The 20,740-nt window shown below is 37.0% G+C and overlaps 1 protein-coding gene across 8 annotated transcripts in view; it reads right to left on the bottom strand.

Moving 5' to 3' along the window:
* SRRT (serrate, RNA effector molecule) overlaps positions 1–16,499 on the bottom strand; it is a 31,050-nt gene extending 14,551 nt beyond the window's left edge. For 4 of the 8 annotated variants that reach the window (XM_074264915.1, XM_074264917.1, XM_074264920.1 and 1 more), the window contains exons 1-6: positions 16,107–16,496; positions 14,589–14,718; positions 5,089–5,217; positions 3,938–4,084; positions 3,490–3,702; positions 1,545–1,714 (exon numbers count right to left, since the gene is read on the bottom strand). In XM_074264915.1, the coding sequence (XP_074121016.1) occupies positions 1,545–1,714; positions 3,490–3,702; positions 3,938–4,084; positions 5,089–5,217; positions 14,589–14,710 (781 nt within the window). In that variant the 5' untranslated portion in view covers positions 14,711–14,718; positions 16,107–16,496. Of the gene's footprint in view, positions 1–1,544; positions 1,715–3,489; positions 3,703–3,937; positions 4,085–5,088; positions 5,218–14,588; positions 14,719–16,106 lie in introns of all 8 variants that reach the window. The other 4 variants (XM_074264919.1, XM_074264922.1, XM_074264921.1 and 1 more) reach the window with 3 other exon arrangements.
* Positions 16,500–20,740: the final 4,241 nt, after the last annotated feature.

The raw sequence follows: 20,740 nt of genomic DNA, 5'->3' as shown, positions 1-20,740 counted from the left end.
AGAGAAAAAAATAGGATGGAGGGAAATAATAAAACTTTTAAAGGCCTCCTTTCTCAAATATTTAGAAAACTAAATCAAATTCTTAAGAATACAAGTCATTCCCCAAATGATAAATAGCCAAAGTATGTGAACAGGCAGTTTTCGGATGAAGAAATCAAAGCTACCTACAGTCAAATGAAAAATGCTCTAAATCACTACTGATTTGAAAAATAAACTACAAACTCTGAGGTACCACCACACTTTGGCTAACTTGACAGAAACGGAAAATGAAATGTCAAATGAGATGTGAGAAAATCAGGATATTAACATGCTGCTGGCAAAGCTGTGAACTGATCCAAGCATTCTAGAGACAATTTAGAACTATGTGCCCAAAGGTCTAGAAAACCCTGCATACCCTTTGACCCAATCAGGTCTGTATCCCAAATTTAAAATGACCAACCAAACAAACAAATAAATAAAAAATCTACCCAGCAAGTGAAGCTTCTATTATTAGGACTATTATTGGCCAATCAGGGATAATCAGAGTGATTTGAGTTTAAAAGGCACAGCCAAGAAGCTCTATTTGAACTCGAATGGACTTTCTCAAAGCTATATTTCCAGAGCTATATTTCAAGAAATCACAAATAAAAACTACATGAGACACAAGAGTTAAACTACTTAAGATAAAAAACAAAACAAACCCCAATAGAATAAATAAGTAGGGAAGAAAAAAATTCTAGCCCCAAACCTCCAAGACAGCTATCAAAATTTGTATTCCTTTAGACAGAATATCCACATGGACTGGGAGAAGAGAAAGAAGAGGAGGAGGAAAAGGAAATAGCAGACTGTCTAACTAGACTTGGCTGGTTGGGACTCCATGGAGGGGAGCTACTGCTGTTCATACTTTCCCAAGGAGGGGAGTAAATTCAGAAACCAAAATTTTTAAAAATCAATTATTTTACATGTAATTGAAGAAAGAGAAAGAGAACGAGAGCAAGAGCGAGAGCGAGAGAGAGAGAGAGAAGTAAGAAATGGAAACAAAAAGCATTGGAGTATTTTTTAAGATTTTTTTTAACTTTATTTCAGAATGATAGAAGCCCTAGCTACTCCCAGAGCAAGGAAACCTAAATTTGTGTTTACCTAGGATAAGGCTCATCACCAGGCAAACTGAGAGGAAAGAAAGCTATATTCTTTGCTAGCTTGAGAGGATGGCAAGGTTAAATGCAGGTTTTAAAAAATAAATGGGAGAGTGAGACACATCTGCAAGAAAGGATAAAAACTAAATCTGAAGAGATTAGGGGAAGAAGAGGCAAGGGCACACATAGATTAATCTTAGTGAGAAAAACTACTTTTTTATCAGATTGGAACAATGAGAAAATGGGAGACAATATTGAAGGGTAATAAAATGGATGAGAAAAGAGATGATCACAGATAGTCATTATTATCTCCAGAGAACTCTGTTTTCTACCCCCTATCCCTAAGACCTGGATGTATTGGCCTCTCGCTCTTTCCAGACTTCCACTCTTTTCAGGGACAAAGTCATCTTGTACTCTGCAAACCCACACCTGCATCCAGCATCTTAACGATGGCATCAGCCTTGTCAATGTCCAAGAGGAGGTTATCAAACCAGCCACTATCCATTAGAGATAGGAACACTTGAAGTCTGTTCTGTAGGGCTCCTCTGGCTTCCTGCCGACGCTTCCCCACCTCATCAGGGTGGTATTTGGACCGAAACCTGAGAAAGGAAATGGGAAGGGGGAAAGACAAAATAGTCACAAGTAGCCAGGGTCATGGATGTGAGGGGGAATCCAAGAAAGCCATGGTATATCCCCACCCTCCTCATATACCCACAAAAGATGGTAAGAACAGGAGACTGTGGGGAAGGGGACACAAAGAATTATCATGCCACCCCAAATAGGACAAAGAAATTTGGGAAAAGCCAGGATCAAGGAACTCTAGGTTCCAGAAAAATGGAGACTATGGGAAAATGGGGGTAAATAAACAATGATCCCTTGATTAATTTCCCTAGCTTTCTGGGATTCTACGATAAATAGGGTCAATGTTACCAGAGCCCCATAGACAGAAGAATAGGTAGAAGAGGAAATATTATTATGTCCCAAAAGATCTCCCTTTCCTCTCTTCAGGAATTAAAAGTACTACTACCCCCAATCCTTCTAGGCTTAGGGAAAAGGCCTGAGACAGACCAAATAGGGAGAGGAGCCAAGAAGGACCTGTGACACTTCTATCTCCACTTGGGAAGACAGATAAAATTGTTATGGGAACAGAGAAAGGAAGTGGAAGAAATGACCGTATCTTATAATTAAGGTACTGCCTAGGGAAATGGAGAAAGCAAAGAGAAAAGTAAGAAGTTGGGGGTGTAGAGAATAAAGGGGGAAAGGAAAAACTATAAGTCCTGGAAAGAGAAAAAATGAAAATTGAAGTAGGGAGATTAGGAGTGAGGGGGAGAGCATGAAAAGTTGAGGTAGATTTAAAGACAGAGAGATAGGAAAAGACAAAGGGAATAGACAAAGGTAAGGAAACATGGATCAGAGATGGGGAGTAAGAAACAGAAATATATGAAAAGAAAAGAAAAACAAAAGTTCAGTGTGAGAGGGAAGGAAAAGCCGCAGGTGTCGCCTCCAGGGACTTTACCTTGGCTGCTTGATCAAACAGAGCTCAAGATTTAACTAGCCGGGCCGACCCGAGCTGGCTGGTGGGCCTGGGCCGGCTGGCTCCTGGCTGGGGCGGGCTCCCGGCCCGCCGCCCCGCCCCGCATGGCTTGGCGGTGGGGGCCCTGACTGACTAACTGCCTAAGCATTCACATTCATCTAAGCCACTGCATTGTGCACAGTGGTGCCCTTTCTCTCTGCCTGGCCGGGGGGAGCACGGCTCGGCCCAGGGGGGCTGGTGTATGGGCTGGGTGTGGTGGGGGTGAGATGGGTTTGCTCCGAGCTCCGGCGATGGGTGGGTGTAGTTCCCGGTTCTGGCTCTTTTCAAAGAGGAGGAGCAGGAGGCGGGGGGGAAAAGATGGTTGATTAAAATCAAAACATCCACAAACGAAAAAAAAAAACAAAAAAAAAAAAACAAAGGGTTTTTTTTGGGTTTTGTTTTTCTTTAAAGATGACCCCAAGACTTCTGCTTTTCTTGTTTAGATTCACTTGTCATTTTTAGGAGACCAAGCACAAATGGTACAAAGATTGGGGATGACACAGTCCCAGTTCTCTCTGTGCCAGCAAAAGGGGAGAACAGCCTCTCTGCAACCCAAAGGAGAAAGACAGTGCAGGAGGCTCCAGCCCTGAAGGTATTTCATTCACTGAGGACAATGGTATTTGGGAGTGGAGAAGGGGTGGAGTTGAAGAAAGACAAGAGTCTTTATACCCAGGAGATCACAACAGCCAATGTTGGGCACTTCCCCAAACCCGCAGGAACTCCAGGACACATAGGGCTCCACCTCCTAGGCCAAGGGTGACATGCCAAGGGAAAGGAACATGGGTAAGTGGGGGCACTCACCACTCCTCATCTTTATGAGCCAGGAAGAAGTCTTGCATCTGCTGCCTTCGGAACTCCAGCTTGTAATCATTGTATCGCTTAACAGCTTCTGTTTCATCCACAGAATCATCCAGTGACAGCAGAAACTCCTTAAAGGTCTTCATAACAGGTGGTGGAACACCCAAGTCGATTTCTGCGATGCTGCCCAGCCTGGGGGGGGCCCGGTCGGGGGGTCTTGGTTGGGGGGGAAGAGGGTGGGGGGATGGGGGGCCAAGGTAGCCAGCAGCCCCATTCCTCACCCAACATGGACATTAGTCCATGTACCAACTAGTGCCCATTTTCATTTCCCACTATTAGTCTAGTTCTCTAACAGCCCCTTTTCCCATTCCAGATATCTCCCCCCTCTTTTAAAAAATAACCTCAACTTTTCTACTTACAACATTTCTGTCATTTCCCCCTGGGTCTTTACCTGGCTTGGATGGGTAGTACATGATGTTGCATAATATGGACATCTGGATGGCCCCAGGGCTGAGGAGGGCCATAAGTTGGGCCTCCACCTCCCCCAGCATAAGGCATCTCATAGCCACTGTGGTATGGGTCAGAGCTGTGCTCATCCCTGAAAGTAAAGAACAAGAAAGTTAGAAGAACTCTGCAAAACAAAAGAAAGCTAGAACTGCTCAATGTTAGAAGATTTAAGAGAGAATACTAAGACAAAGTGATGATTTGATAAGAAAAGGATGCAGAGTGCAAAAGAGTTAAAATTCCAAATGGAGTGGAAGGATTGATGGTAAGAAGCTTCTCAACTGGAATTCGAAAGAATATGGTGGAAAATATCTGGCAATATTGTTGGCAGAGCTATGAATTACTCCAAGACTCAAGAGTAATTCTGGAACTATGATCCAAAAAAAAAAGGAAGGAAGGAAGAAAGGAAGGAAGGAAGAGAGGGAGGAAGGGAGGGAGGGAGGGAAGAAGGGAGGGAGGAAGGGAGGGAGGAAGGAAGGAAGAAAAGAAGGGAGGGAGGGAGGAAGGGAGCGAGGAAGAAAGGAAGAAAAAAAAAAGGCAAAAAAGAACTCATATGTACAACAAAAATGTTTATAGCAGCAATTTTCGTAGTGGCAAAAAACTAGAAGTTAAGAAGTTCCCACCAATTGAGAATAGCTACACATATTGTAGTAATGGAATATTAGTGTGCCATAATAATAAAGGGAATGGTTTCGGAAACTTGCATAAATTGGTGCAAAGTAAAACAAACAAAATGAAGAGCCTAGTTTATATAATAACACTATAAAGAACACTGATCAATAATGGCCAATCAAGATTTCAGTAGACCAATAGAGTATGGTAAACTACCTTCTGGTAAAGGTAACAGATTAAATATGCAGAATGAGACACATTTTTTGAATATGACCAAAAAAGGAATTTGTTTTGATTGGCTACACATATTTATTACAAGGGTTCAGGAAGTAAAATAAAAATAAGTGAATAAAATGATATTTTTTTTAAAAAGAAAAAAAAAAAACAAACAAACAAAAAAAAAAAAAACAAAAAACAAAACAAAACAAAACAAAAAAAAAAAAAAAAAAAACAAGGGAAAATAGAACTAAGCTCTGGCATTCTTACCAGTCTCGTCTCATTCGTTTTTGGGGAGGACTGAGTTCATGACGTGGTGGAGAAAAGCGTTCACGCCGATTTCTATCATAGTCACGATACTCTCCTCTGCTCCTCCGATCTCGCCCACGGTCCCACTCTCTAGAGTTGTAAAAATAAAGTTATGTAATCAATAACCATTTATTAATATTTTCTATATACCAGGACCAGTAGATGCAAGGAATATAAATAAAAAAGCAAACAGAACATCCTACTATGAATTTATATTGTATCAAAGAAGAGAAGTAGATAGAACATCGTGGACTTACGAGTCAAGAAAACCTGAATTCAAATCTGCAAGTCATTTAATGCCTGTTTGCCTCAGTTTCCTTATCTGTAAATTATAAATAATTGTACTTACCTTCCATGGTAATTATGAGGATAAAATGAGATAATTATAAAGCATTTTGCTAACCTTAAGGAATGAGTAAATACTATCTACTATATTATATAAATACTAATTAATATAGTATAGATGGACTTCAAGATACAAGATATGGGTATGAGTACCAACTCTAACAAATACAAGTCTTTTCAGTACAGCTGACAACTTCAAACTATAAATTTTTTTTATTGATTTTATAATTATAAATTTTTTGACATTATATATGCATGAGTAATTTTTAAAATAACATTATCCCTTGTATTCATCTTTCCAGATTTTCCCTTCCCTCCCTCTACTCCCTCTCCTAAGATGACAGGCAATCCCATACATTTTACATGTGTTACAGTATAACCTAGAAATAATATATGCATGTGTAAATCCAATTTTCTTGTTGCACATTAAGTATTTGATTCCAAAGGTATAAGTAACCTGGGTAGATAGACAGTAGTGCTAATATTTTATATTCAATTCCCAGTGTTCCTTCTCTGGGTGTAGTTGTTTCTGTCCATCATTGATCAGCTGGAAGTGAATTGGATCTTCTTTATGTTGAAGATAATCCACTTCCATCAGAATACATCTTCATAAGGTATTGTTGTTGAAGTGTATAGTGATCTTCTGGTTCTACTCATTTCACTCAGCATCAGTTCATGCAAGTCTCTCCAAGCCTTTCTGAATTCATCCTCCTGGTCATTTCTTACAGAGCAATAATATTCCATAGCCTTCATAAACCATAATTTACCCAACCATTCTCCAATTGATGGACATCCATTCATCTTCCAATTTCTAGCCACTACGAAAAGAGCTGCTACAAACATTTTGGCACACACAGATCCCTTCCCCTCTTTAGTATTTCTTTGGGATATAAGTAAGCCCGGTAGTAGCACTGCTGAATCAAAGGGTATGCACAGTTTGATAACTTTTTGGGCATAGTTCCAGATTGCTCTCCAGAATGGCCGGATTCTTTCACAACTCCACCAACAATGTATTAGTGTCCCAGTTTTCCCACATCCCCTCCAACATTCATCATTATTTGTTCCTGTCATCTTAGCCAATCTGACAGGTGTGTAGTGATACCTCTTAATTTGGATTTCTCTGATCAGTAGTGATTTGGAACACTCATATGAGTGGATATAGTTTCAATTTCATCATCTGAGAATTGTCTGTTCATATCCTTTGACCATTTATCAATTGGAGAATGGCTTGATTTCTTATAAATTAGGATCAATTCTCTATATATTTTGGAAATGAGACCTTTATCAGAATCTTTAACTGTAAAAATATTTTCCCAATTTGTTACTTCCCTTCTAATCTTGTTTGCATTAGTATTGTTTGTAGAGAAACTTTTTAGTTTGATGTAATCAAAATCTTCTATTTTGTGATCAATAATGATCTCTAGTTATTCTCTAGTCATAAATTCCTACTTCCTCCACAGGTCTGAGAGGTAGACTATCCTCTGTTCCTCTAATCTATTTATGATCTCATTCTTTATGCCTAAATCATGGACCCATTTTCATCTTATCTTGGTATATGGTGTTAAGTGTGGATCCATATCTAATTTCTGGCATACTAATTTCCAGTTTTCCCAACAGTTTTTTTCAAATAATGAATTTTTATCCTTAATGTTGGTATCTTTGGGTTTATCAAACACTAGATTACTATAGTTGTACCCTTTTTTGTCCTTTGTACCTAATCTGTTCCACTGATCGGCCGGTCTACTTCTTAGCCAATACCATATGTTTTTGGTGACTGCTGCTATATAATATAGTTTTATATCAGGTTCATCTAGACCACCTTCATCTGACTTTTTTTCATTAATTCCCTTGAAATTCTCGACCTTGTATTCTTCCATATGAACTTTGTTGTTATTTTTTCTAGGTCACTAAAATAGTTGAAACTACAAATTGCAGAAAAGATGCCAAAATGTCTTGATAGAGTAAGTTCCCTCACTCTAGAGTTCCATATGCTAATGAAATCACAGTTTTCAGCCTTATTCCTATACAAAATACAATACTGAGGAGAACATTTAGTAGCTAGAAAGGGTAGGAGAGATTAGGGAAGCTTCATGAAAAAAGTGATGCTTGGGGAAGAGTGTGAATTTCAGGTTTTTGGGAAAAACCAGTGCAAAGGCATAGAGATTACAGATGGTCTAAGGAACAAAAAGTATAGCTGGTGGCTATAACATAGAATACAAAAAAAGTGAGGTAGACTGAGCCCAAGATGTGAAAAGCCTTAGAAGAACATTTACTCTTAAAGGCCTAGGGAATCACAGGAATTAAACAAGAAAAGGTGAGTGATATGGTCAGAACTGTGGAAGATGTACTGAGGATAGACTGAATATAGAGGAGAATGGAGACAAAGGGAAGGCAGTTAGAAGAGTAATGCAAAAGTAAAGTCAAGGTGTGATAAGAGCCTGCCTAAAGCAGTGCTAATGTGAGTAGAGAAAGGGGCAGATTGAAAAGCTATTTATAATTCAATAATTGGATGTTTGGAGTGAAGTTAATTCTAAAGAAGACTAAAAACATGGTGATGTACCTGAGAGCACTAAATAAATCAGAAACGGAAAAGTTTAAGGAAAAAAGAAAAAAAGGGAGTTTTAGGCATGTAGAGAAGAATTTGAGCAGTTTGTGGGACATCATCTAGTTTGAAATGTCCAGTAGGGAGCTGGTGTTTGCAGAACAAGAGCTCATGAGAAAAGACTGGGGGTGGATATACAAATCTACAAGTTAATCTAAAGAGAGAGAATGTTGCCACAATCAAAAAGCAACAACAAGAAAAAATACTGACCTGGGGAAGGTTTAAAAGAATGAAGTTGGGGGAGGGGGGTGTTTGAAGGTTAAAAAGAGAAAAAGACTAGCTTCTGATACCCAAACCAGGAATAGTAAAATTAAAAAAGAAAACAAGAGACCAATATCATTAAAACAATAATGATGTAAAAAATATTTAAGACACTAGCAAAGCGGCTATAGAAAGATATACAAAAGATTTTTCATTGTAATCAGGTCGAATTTGTACCAGGAATGTAGGGATAGAATTAATATTCTAACAGGAAAACTCTAGAGATAAAAGACCACAATAAAAGCAATAAAAATCAGGAGAAAGAATACTTAATGACCCAATTTCAGAAAAAGAAACTGAACAAGCCATCAATGGACTCCTTAAGAAAAAATCCCCAAGGACAGAGGTATTCACAAGTGAATTCTACCAAACATTTAAAGAACTAATTTCAATACATAAACTATTTGGGAAAATAGGTGAAGGAGTCCTACCAAATTCCTTTTATGATGTAAACATGATACTGATACTTAAGAGCCAAAATAGATTAAGCACAGACCAACTTCCCTAATAAACATTAATGCAAACATTTTAAATAAAACACTAGCAAGAATAATATAGCAGTATCATTGCCAGGATCATATACTATGAGCAAGTGGGATTTATACCTGGTTTATAGGACTAGTTCAAAATTAGGAAAATTATAACTATAATTGACCTTATCAATAACAAAACCAAGACAAATCTTATAAACAGAAATCTTATCATTATCTCAAAGGACATAGAAAAATTTTTTGACAAAATAATGCACCCATTTCTCCTAAAAACTAGAGAAAACTTCTGACAAAATACAATAACACTAGATGGGATGTATTCTGATGGAAGTGGATATCTTCGACAAAGAAAATCTAATTCAGTTCCAATTGATCAATGATGGACAGAATCAGCTACACCTAGAGAAGGAACACAACTGTTTGCATTTTTGTTTTTCTTCCCAAATTATTTTTACCTTCTGAATCCAATTCTTCCTGTGCAACAAGAAATTCAGTTCTGCACACATATATTGTATCTAGGATATATTATAACATATTTAACATGTATAAAACTGCCTGCCATCTATGAGAGGGATGGAGGGAGAGAAGGGAAAAATCAGAACAGAAGTGAGTGTAAGGGATACAATGTTGTAAAAAATTACCCATACATATGTACAAAAAAAGTTATAATCATAAAATAAAAATAAATAAATTAAAAAAAAAAAAAAAAAAAAAAAGGAACACTAGAAGGGGCAGTTAGTTGGTACAGGGGATAGAGAACCAGTCGAAATCAAGAGGATCTGAGTTCAAATTTGGCCTCAGATAACACTTCCTAAATTGCCTCAGCCAAAAAATAAAACAAAATAAACAAACAAACAAACAAAACCTAGAAAGCATGGGGGAAAGGGGGAATGGAACTTTCTTTAAAACAAGTAGTATCTATCTAACACCATTATAATGGGGAAAAGCTAAGTTTTCCCAGTAAGATCAGGGTTGTAAAGCAAGGATGTCCATTATCACTATTATTCAAGATTGTACTAAAAAAAACTGTCACTCTTTGCAGATGATATGATGGTATATTTAAGAGAATCCTAGACAATCAACTAAAAAACTACTTGAAATATTCAACATCTTAGCATTAGTTGTAAAATAAATCCACACTTATAAATCATTGGCATTTCTACGTATTACCAACAAAGCCCAGCAGCAAGACAACAGAAAATACACAGGAGTCTACCTGCCAAGACAAACCCAGGAATTATATGAACACAATTGCAAAACACTTTTCACATAAAGTCAATCTAAACCACTTGAAAAATATCAATTGCTCATAAGTAAGTCAAACTAATATAATAAAGATGACAACTTTACATAAATTAATGTACTTATTCAGAGTAACACCAAAAAATTATTTTGTATACAGCTAAAAAAAATTTAGTAACACAACTAAAGGTCAATAATATCAAAGTAATTAATGAAAAAAAAAAATTTGCACAAGTGTGTGGCCTAGTCTTATTAGACCTCAAACTATATTATAAAGTAGCAATCACCAAAACTATTTGGTATTGGCTAAGAAATAGTGATTGAACAGTGGAATAAATCAAGTACCCAAAACACAAGTAAATGACCAGAATAATCTGTCCTTTGATAAGCCCAAAAACTTCAGCTTCTAAGATAATGACTCACTATTTGACAAATACTTCAGAGAAAACTGGAAAATAACTTACACCATATACCAAATAAGATCAAAATGTGTACATGAGTGATACCACAAGGAAATTAGGAGAGCATGGAATAGTTTTGTCACATCTATATAGAAATGAAAGAATTTTGAACAAACAGGAGAGAGGATTATAAAAGTAAAATAGAAAACTTTGATTACATTAAATGAAAAAGTTTTTGCACAAGACAAAAATCGATGAAACCAAGATTATAAGGAACACAAATCAGTTCTTTCTCTGGGCATGAATAGCATTTTTCATCCTAAGTCCTTCACAGTTGTCTTGGATCACTCTATAGCAGAGGACAGTCAAGTTATTCATAGCTGATCATCTTACATTATTACAAGTTACTTTGTATTTAGTACATTGCATCTAGCATGATCTCATGGAAGTCTTCCAGGGCTTTTTCTGAGAGCATTTTGCTATCATTTCTTATAGCACAATAGTATTCTATCATAATCAGTATTATTACTGGTTTTACAGTCCTTTGGGCATAATTCCAAATTGCTTTACAGTATGTTTGGATGAACTAGTTTATAATTCTCCTAATAGTACATTAATGTCTCATTTTCCCCACATTCCCTCCAATATTTGTCATTTTCTTTTTTAAAGTTATTTATTAATTGAGCAATAGCTCTAATCTTTATAAATCTGACTCAGTTCCTTATATTTAAGAAATGAAGCTTTTATCAAATAAACTTGCTTCAAAATTCTTTTCACAATTACTGTATTCCCTGCGCCATTCTATTCTCTCTCCTTTCTCCCAAGATTAGAAGGAAAACAGAGAAAATTTCTTTTACAAGTCTCTGAAAAAAGTCTCACTTCTCAAATATATAGAAGTGAATCAGATTTATAAGAATATAAGTTATTCCCCAATTGATAAATGATCAAAGAATGTGATCCAGCAATTTTGAGATGAAAAAAATCACTGTTTAGAGCAGGAGTTCTCAAACTGCAGAGGACGTTTATGCAGCCTGCAGGGTTATGGCAAATGGCTGAGGGGCGGAGACAGTGTGAGTTTTTGTTTTTACTATAGTCCGGCCCTTCCACAGTCTGAGGGACAGTGAACTAACTGTCCCCCTATTTAAAAAGTTTGAGGATCACTGGTTTAGAGATATACAAACTAAACCAACTCTAAGGTACCATCTCATACTTATATTAGCAAATATGACAGAAAAAAAATTATAAATGCTGGAGAACACATAGGAACACTGGGATCCTAATGCACTACTGTTAAAACTGTAAACTTATTCAACTATTTTGGAGAGCAATTTGTAACTATGCCCAAAGGGCATTCAAACCAGCCATTCCTTCTAATCCAACAATACCACTTTTAGTTCTGTATCCTAAAAAGAACCTACATGCACAAAAATATTTCAGTAGTAGCAAAGAATTAAAAATTGAGGGGATACCCATGAATTGGGGAATGGCTAAACAAGTTATAGTAAATGAATGTAATGGAATCCTATTGTTTTCTATGAAATGATTAGCAGGAATAGTTCAGAAAAACTAGAAAGACTTAGATAAGCTGGCACAGTGTAAAATGAGCAGAACCAGAACACTGTGTACAGTAACAGCAGCATTGTGCAAAGATCAACTATAAATGATAGTTCTTCTCAGTCATACAATGATTGAAGGCAGCTTCATTCTACATCAAAAGAAAGAATTGATGAAGGCTGAATACATATCAAAGTATATTATTTTCACTTTATTATTTTCATTTTTTTCTTTTTGATCTATTTCTTCATCCACATCAAATTGCTTAATATTTTAGAGAAGAGGAAGGGGAGAAAGAGAGAAATAAATTTAAAATTCAATATTTTTTAAAAATGAATGTCAAATATATTGGTTTACTTTCTATCTAGGGAAGGGGGGAGGGGAAAAGGCAGGAAGAAAAATTTGGAAGACAAGATTTTGCAAAGGTGAAAGTTGAAAATTATCTTTGCATACATTTTGAAAGTAAAAGCTATTATTTTAAAATAAAATAAAATGAATCTTTAAAATTGCCTTTACATGTGATAGGAAAAAAATAAAAAGCCAATAATTGATTTAGTGATTAGCTAGAGTCCAAACTGAAAATTCTATTCTAAAACCCTTCAGAGGCACTATAAAGCATCAAGTACAGGTTCTCAACTTGTAAGCTGTAGAATCCTGGGAAGCTATATCACCAGTGGTATTGACTCCACATGTGAATCCCTAAATAGGCAAAAATACATTGTGTACACTGAATAACATGTAGATATACATGACGTTTTTGTTTCATTCATTAAGGAAATACACTTTTTTTTTAGACAAAAAAACCCTCAATCCTTCTTATGTGTGCAAAGCACTTTAACTTCTACTAACCATACTTCATCTTCATTACAATATTATCACGTAGAATCCCTGGAGGTAGTAAGTAGATCTGTAAATAGAGCCTGGAGTCAGGAAGAGCCGAGTTCAAATATGGCCTCAGACACTAGCTTTATGACTCTGGGCAAATCACTTAACCTGTTTGCCTTAAGTCATAGGAAAAGGAAATGGCAAATCACTCCAAGATCTTTGCCAAGAAAAATTCAAAAGGGATAACGAAGAATCTGACAACACTAAACGACTAATCAATAGAACCTTGAGTCTAAACTTGGGAAAATCTAGGTTCAAATTCTGTTTTTGCCACTTATTATTTGAGAACTTGAACAAGATCCAGTTTCTGCAGCCATAAAATGAAAACAATAACTTTGGTACCATCAATGAAGGGAATAATGTAAACCTAAGTTGATATAACATAGTAAAGTACAATAATAAATGTCTGTAGTTATTATTTTCATTTTTAGATAAGGAAACTGAGGCACAAAAGAGATAAGAAATTTGCCTTCCATTCACATAAGTTGTCTTTGGCTGAGTTCAGGTCCTAGGTCCAGTGTTTTTACCTCAAGTATTAATATATATGTGATGCTCAGGATCCCCAAGGCTTTCTCATAACCCAGGTGAGAGATTTGTGCTCAGTTCTTAAACATGGGGCTAACCCTGTTTTTAGCAGAGTATGGAGGGATAGGGAGGGATGACAAAATTATTTTAAAGAATGTTCCAATAATAATAGCAATACAAATTAAAATTCATTTTTCACCACAAGTCCATAATATTAACCAAGATGGCAAGACAAAAGTTAAAAGGACTATGAAAGTGTTCTATTACTTCTTGGGTCCTGGAGGAATCTGTGAATCTGTCCAACTACTTTGTAAAATAATATAGAATTAAGTCCTTTGACCGTAATAATGGTATGTGCCCTCAAAAAGAGCATGGGAAAGAAAAATAACCAAATGCCAAAACATATATAAAACAGCTTTTCTTAGTAGAAAATTGAAAACATTAACTGAGGAATGAACAAACTCTAGCATATCTACATAGGAATATTATTATAGAGTTAAGAAATGAATATGAAAATTCCAAAAAGTCTCAGAATTTGGTTTTATGAGCAGGAAAATTTCAGAGGGAAGCAAACAGAATCAGGAGAACAATGATAACAACATTGTAAAGGAAAATAAAAATTTAAAGTCTTTTGAATTCTGATCATTACAGTGACTAATCATGATTTCTGAGGACGGGCCATAAGCTATAATTTTGGACTTGGCCATACATTTTCAGAAATATCCAACGTGTAGTTTGATAGGTTTATGTGAGAAGGGCTAAGAAAACTTTATCAGGAAGTGACAAGGATTACCCCCAAAAAAAGAAAATTAAGGGGCAATTATAAGTACCAGCCCTGGAGTCAAGAGTTCCTGATTCCGCTGACATTTAACTTACTAGCTATGGGACTCTGGGCAACTACTTAACCCCAGTTGCCAAGAAAGAAAGGAAAGAGAGAAAAAGAGAAAGACCAATGAACCAAAAAAAATACACAAAAGAAAACAAAAATTTCAAATAATCCCTCAGAAAACACTAATTTGTTAGATATACTTAAAAAAAAATCAAACTGTATATAAGTTTTATACAATCCTTTTTTCATTCTTTGTGTGTGAATGATTTTGATGATTGAATTAGTAATGAAAAAAATAGTTATTCAAAAGAATGGGAATATCTTACCTATCATTCCAGTCATCTCCCCTCCGTCTCTCATCTCTCTCTCTTGAACGATCATAATCACTTCGTTCTCTTCGGAACTTGTCCCTTCGCCTACGGTCATATTCATCATCACTGTCACCCATAGTAGAGGCTAGAATGTGACCAGAAGCATAGGGTAGTAAACAAAAAAGAGGAAAGAAGCATTTATGCAGTTCCTACTATGTGCCAGGAACTATGCTAAATATTTTACAAATATTATCTCAATTGATCATCACAACAACCCTTAGATGTAAGTACTGTAATTTTAGGGTTACACAACTAGTCTGAGGCCAGATTTGAACTTTTTCCTGAATAAAGGCCAGGTGTTCTATCCACTGAAAAGCCACACTCATTTTGCTACTACAATGAAGGGAAGAATTAATCACCCCTTTCTTACTATGTCAACCTCATTACTTCTTTTCCTTATAAGGATATTTCTGCTCCCCTAAGCCCCATCCCTGGTCATCTAATCTAAAAGGACAATTTCTCCTGCCTTTCCCTCCCTCCACCAGATGGTCCTTTATGTTTCTACTCTTTCCTAATAATATTCTCCCACATGTCTGACAGAACAAACCATCCTTAGATTCCCAAGTCTTTCCATCACCAGAACAAAAATTGATGTTTTAATGTTTGCAAAGTGCTACCTTGGTGAAGAATGCCTAAAAAAGAAAAGAGTCAACCCGGTGCTATTTTCAATGTTCGACATTACCCACCCCCACAGCTCCAATTCTCGCGAATTTTAACATAGATTTAGAGTTAAAAGGATCCAGAGATAAAGGACCTTACTGACTATTTAGCTCAACCCTAATAAAATCACTTTTTAATCATAGATTTAGAGCTGGAAAGAACCCAGTAATAACTGGATATTGGAGATTATCCTATGCAATCCTCTTTCGCAGATGGGTCTAAAACTAAATCATGGCAGACTTCAAATTCAGGCATTCCAACGTTAAATCCAGCCTTCTCTTCACTTTACAATAAGGACCATAACTTAGGCTCCTTAATTATCCATATTCCCCTCCCCCATCCGAATTAGCTCTTGATACCCTAGAGTTCTCAGACATCCAGCTTTCTAAGAGGTCCCCCACTCAGAGGTCTCACACTTCCTCTCTCCACATCTTCTAAAGCTTTACACTCTTTGGCCTTCAAATAGATATAAAGAGCACTCCCTTGCATCGCCTTCCTCCCCCGAAGCTGTGCTCTCAGAATCTTGATCTTTTTCAAGTCATACTCCCCCAGTTAGGAACCACCAGCCATAAAAGATATTTAGAAAGTAGCCTTTAAGTTTGTTCAGATAGCGCCCGGGAAGTACACGGCCGGGGGTGGGGGAGGGTCAGGTCGGGAAGAAACTGCGTTCTGAATTACCTCTCATTTTCTGGGGCCCGTAAAAGAAATTAAAAAGCACCTCCCCGCACCAGAATAGGGACCGAGTCCCAACTCCGGGGAGAGGAGAAGAGAAGCGACAGACAGAAACGCCTCAGAAACCCAGCCCCTCCTCACCTCAGGCCCACTTCTGGGCAAGTCAATCTGCCTTTACTCTCAAAGCAACCGAAGGCGTGTTGGCTTAATGCAGCCGCGTCGATTCTTTTATCCCTTCTACCGCTGAGGGAATCGGGATGGGGGAGGCGGAATTCAAGAGCGGGGGGTGAGGGGGATCTGTGTGAACGGAGGTGAAGGGTACGGGGCAACGGGGGTAGTGGAGAGGGAATAGGGAGTGCTGTAGGATCCGAACTAAGAGGTGACGAAAACAGCTCACCGCCGAGTCCGCGCGCGCCGTTGCTTCTGCAATGTCTGCTGGGAGCGACTGTGGCGTCGGCGTCGGCGTCGGCCTCTACGCCGGCGTCGGCCTCTGCGCGGGAGCGGCGTCAGTGCCTGCGCCACTCTCAGGCCGAGTTCTGTTTCAGGGGGGCTTCGGGAAAGAGTTCCCGGATGGGCGGAAGCGGAAGTCTCTGGGGAGACGGGAAGCGCCTAGCTATCTTGGATTGGGCCGTTCTGTATTTCCTTCTCATTGATTGGGTTCATCTACCATTTCTGACACATATAGTCTACGAGATTCAGTGTTAAGCTTTTTGGGAATTAAAGATGAGAAACAATACAGTTCCTGACTTCAAAGAATTTACTGTCTAGTGGGGGAGGGGAAGAAGCAAACTGCTTGGATTGGATGCCAGGCGGCTGCGCAGGGGATAAAGTTCTAGGCCTGGAATTAGGGAGACTGATCTTCCTTATTTGAAAAATCGCCCCAGAAACTAACTTTGTGAACCTGGGAAAATCAGTTAATCCTCAGTCTCATCATCTGTGGAAAAAAAAATGTATTTGCCAATAAAACTCAAAATGGGTCGTGAAGAGTCAGACACGATTGAACATTAACAGATGCCAGGCACAGTGGTTTTACAAATGTTTCATTTGATGGAATAATGGGGAAAGGACCCGTGCTATTGCTAGTGATCTAAAAATGAATTAGCCTTGTTACTTCTAAACTCCTTAAGGTCCCGCTGTCTTAAAGAAAAGGAGAGAATGTATAGATTTAATTTCCCTATTGCCATTATATATGGCATCTGGATGAAATGGATCAGATAATTCAAAGTACTAATAATTGGTTTCCCCAGACCATACTGTGAACTACATGTAAATTCCTCATTTTGTGTGTGTGTGTGTGTGTGTGTATGTGTGTGTGTGGAAATCTATTCTTTCAGTATCTTTGTAATGTCTAATAGATTTTACAAGGATCTATAATGTCTAATAGATTTTGAGTTTTCAATTAATATTTTTCAAGCAAATTATACCCTAACTGATCAATGGGGTGATCTAGAAAGGCAATATTTAAATACATTTTCCACTCACTAAGAGGAGATACACAGAATACTTAGATGTGCCCTCCTCTTGTTGGGAATGAATTTTGTATTGCTAATGATCTTCATCACTGAGAAGTTCTTACTAAGTGCTAAGTTGGTACTTAACAATTCTCTAGCTTAGTTCACATCTTTAAAAGGAATTTACACTTTAGACTTCTGAAAAGGAGTTTACACCTTTAAAAGGAGCAAGTTCATTGGTTGTAGGAGTTCCCACATGCCCCTGGGAGTACCCACAAACAAGCCCATTCTCTGGGAGGATAAAAGGAGGGAACATGTAGTCTGGTGAAAGTCAAGGAGAAGACTTCCCACACTCTTGGAGGCAGACTCTGATTCCCACACTCTGGGAGATTCAGAGCCAGGATTCAGGAAGAAGAGGATTTAAGATTCTACCTTCGCTCTGGCTGGAGGCTCCAGAAGCCTCCCAAGAAACCTGCTTACGAGAAAAGGATTTGCAGAAAAGAAACCTCTTCCCAGAGAAGGATTGCAATTGAGAAACAATAGGACATTATAGAGAAGGCCTCTGGAAACTTTAAGGGAGTCATATCTGTGTGTGAATAGATAAAAAATTCACATTTTGATTGGCTTTTGGAAATGATTGAAAAAAGCAGTCACTGAAATAATTGCATGTATGTGTTGCTGGATAATTGAGGATAACACAATGGACTTCAACAGTGAGAAAATAAAAACCAAGGCAATTATCTGAAATTTTAGAATGGTTTAACAATTGTGTTGAAGAAACTTTGATCTGTTTCATTATTTTTTAATTGGCATTTGAAAGGCTAATCACAGTTTGGCACTTGGACTTTGTTGTGATTCTCTAGAGCAAACTAATTAGAGGAGGCACTTGAAAAGATGATGCTGCAGTAGAAAAACAGGTGAAATAAATAAGATTACTTGAACACTGGAGTCATTTAAATTCTAGAAAGTCCTCTAGAACAGAGGTAGGTGTCACATTCCTAGCCAGACTTTGAGGTATATTTACTGAACCTGAAATGCTTAATAAAATAAATAAAAATTCAAAACAACTATCATAATGTTAATTTGTGTTTTTTTAAATCAATATGCAGTCCTCAAGCATCTGCCACTGCTCTAGAAAACCTTATGTCCTAATTACCAAGAAATGAAATATAAAAGGATCAGCAATATTGAACATCCTCTTCACTATACAAAAATGTAATAAAATTATGATCAATATTATGACCTTGAGGAAACAATTCATATCTACATGGTGACCTCAATATATTCCTAAAGAATAAGTGGATCAAAGAACAAATCATCTGAATAATAATTTTATCAAAGGAAATAAATTTGATTTTAAAATAAAAAATTTTTAAAAGAAAATAATTGCTTTTTGTAGTTCTTAATGAACAATTTTCATAATTTCTGCTAATTTGTTTATTTCAAATTTTTTAAGATTGTATTTTATCATTGTATCAATTCGTTTGTCATCACTTTAATATTTGACCAGAGATACAAATTTTCCTCTCAGACAGACATTTTTGACCTTTTTTGTGTGTGTCATGGACCCCATTGAAAGTATAGTGAAACCTATAGAGTCTTTCTCAAAATAATGTTTTTAAATGCAAAAGATGAAATTCATAGAATGACAAAAGAAATGTAATATTCAGATAATAATCAAAAAAATTTTTATAAAGACTCAAGAACTGGGAATATTTTTATAATAGCTTTTTATTTTTCCAAATAAATGCAAAGATAGTTTTCACCTTGTGTTCCAAATTTTTCTCGTTCCCTCTCTCCCTTTCTCCCTCCCCTAGACAGCAAGGAAGAAATTCTTCTAAACATTTCCATATTCATCATGCTACCTGAGAAAAATCCAATCAAAAGGGAGGAAAAATCAAAAGAAAAAAAAAGAAAAAAACAATCAAATAATACCATCCAAAAAAAAAAAAAAAAAGGTAAAAATATTATTCTTTGATCCACATTCAATATCCATAATTCTCTCTCTGGATACAGATGGCTTTTTCCATCACAAGTCTATTGGAATTGCCTTAAATCATTTCACTTGAAAAAGATCCAAGTCCATCAGTTGTTCTGGTTCTGCTTACTTTGCTTAGTATCAGTTTATGTAAGTTTTGCCAGGCTTTTCTGAAATAAGTCTGCTTGTCATTTCTTATAGAAAAATAATATTCCATTACATTCATGTACTATAAGCTATTCAACCATTCCCTAATTGATGGGCATCCACTCAATTTTCAGTTTCTTGCCACTGCAGAAAGGGCTACTATAAACATTTTTGTACATATGCATCCTTTTCCCTTTTTTTATGATCTCTTCGAGATACATATTTAATAGAGATTCTGCTGGATCAAAAGGTATGCAATTTAAAGCCCTTTGGTCATAGTTCCAAATTGCTCTCTAGAATGGTTGCATCAAAGAAGTAGGATTTTAACTGCACAGATTGTGATTTGTAGTCTCACTGTTATCATTCTCTTTAATGATAGCTGTTCAATCATTTTTCATTCTTGTTCATTTTGTAACTCCATTTTGTGACTGTTAATTCATTTGGGGTTTTCTTGACAAAGATACTTGTAAAGTTCTGTTGTCTCCTGAGACTGCCTATCACTCTCTGGTCTAGAGGAGAGACTTCTTCCTCCAGAGAGCCGCCTCAACTCTGACCTAGAGCAAAGACCCTTCTATCTCTTGAGTGCCGCTCTCTTTTATACTTCCAGAGAATGGGCATGGGATAGCACAAAGGCTTCTGGGAAAAATTACTTCAACCCATGAACTTGCTCCTCCTAAGCATTCAAACTCCTCCCCAGAAGTTCACAGATGTAAAACTCCCAGTAAAGGAGGAAACTAGAGAATTGTTAAGTACCGACTTAGCACTTAGTAAGAACCTAATATTTCATTATCTCATTAATTCCTTTCCCTCATTAATACATCCTGAGACCAGATTTGAATTTATGAAGATGAGTGACAGAACTCACAAATATTTGGAGTGTAACAAATTTCCAGCAGAAGATATTTTGGAAGACTTTCAGAAAAGATCTGTTTTAATCAGGCACAAAGAAATCCAGGGAGCACTGGGAATATTGATATCTTAAGTACCAACTTAGCACTTAGTAAGAACCTAATATCTCATTATCTCATTAGCACTTAACAGTGCTAGAACCTAACAGATACTGGAGTGATTTGCTAATTCCTTCTGCAGCTCATTTTGCATATGAGTAAACTAAGACAAACAGGATTAAATGACTTGCCCAGAATCATACTGATGGGGGTTGAAAGATTCCTTTTTAATTGCCCAACCCATGGCTGACC

Source organism: Sminthopsis crassicaudata, chromosome 4, assembly GCF_048593235.1.
Source record: "Sminthopsis crassicaudata isolate SCR6 chromosome 4, ASM4859323v1, whole genome shotgun sequence".
Taxonomy (NCBI): domain Eukaryota; kingdom Metazoa; phylum Chordata; class Mammalia; order Dasyuromorphia; family Dasyuridae; genus Sminthopsis; species Sminthopsis crassicaudata.
Note: the sequence above shows the minus strand (reverse complement) of the source record. Positions and strands in the feature narration are given on the sequence as shown.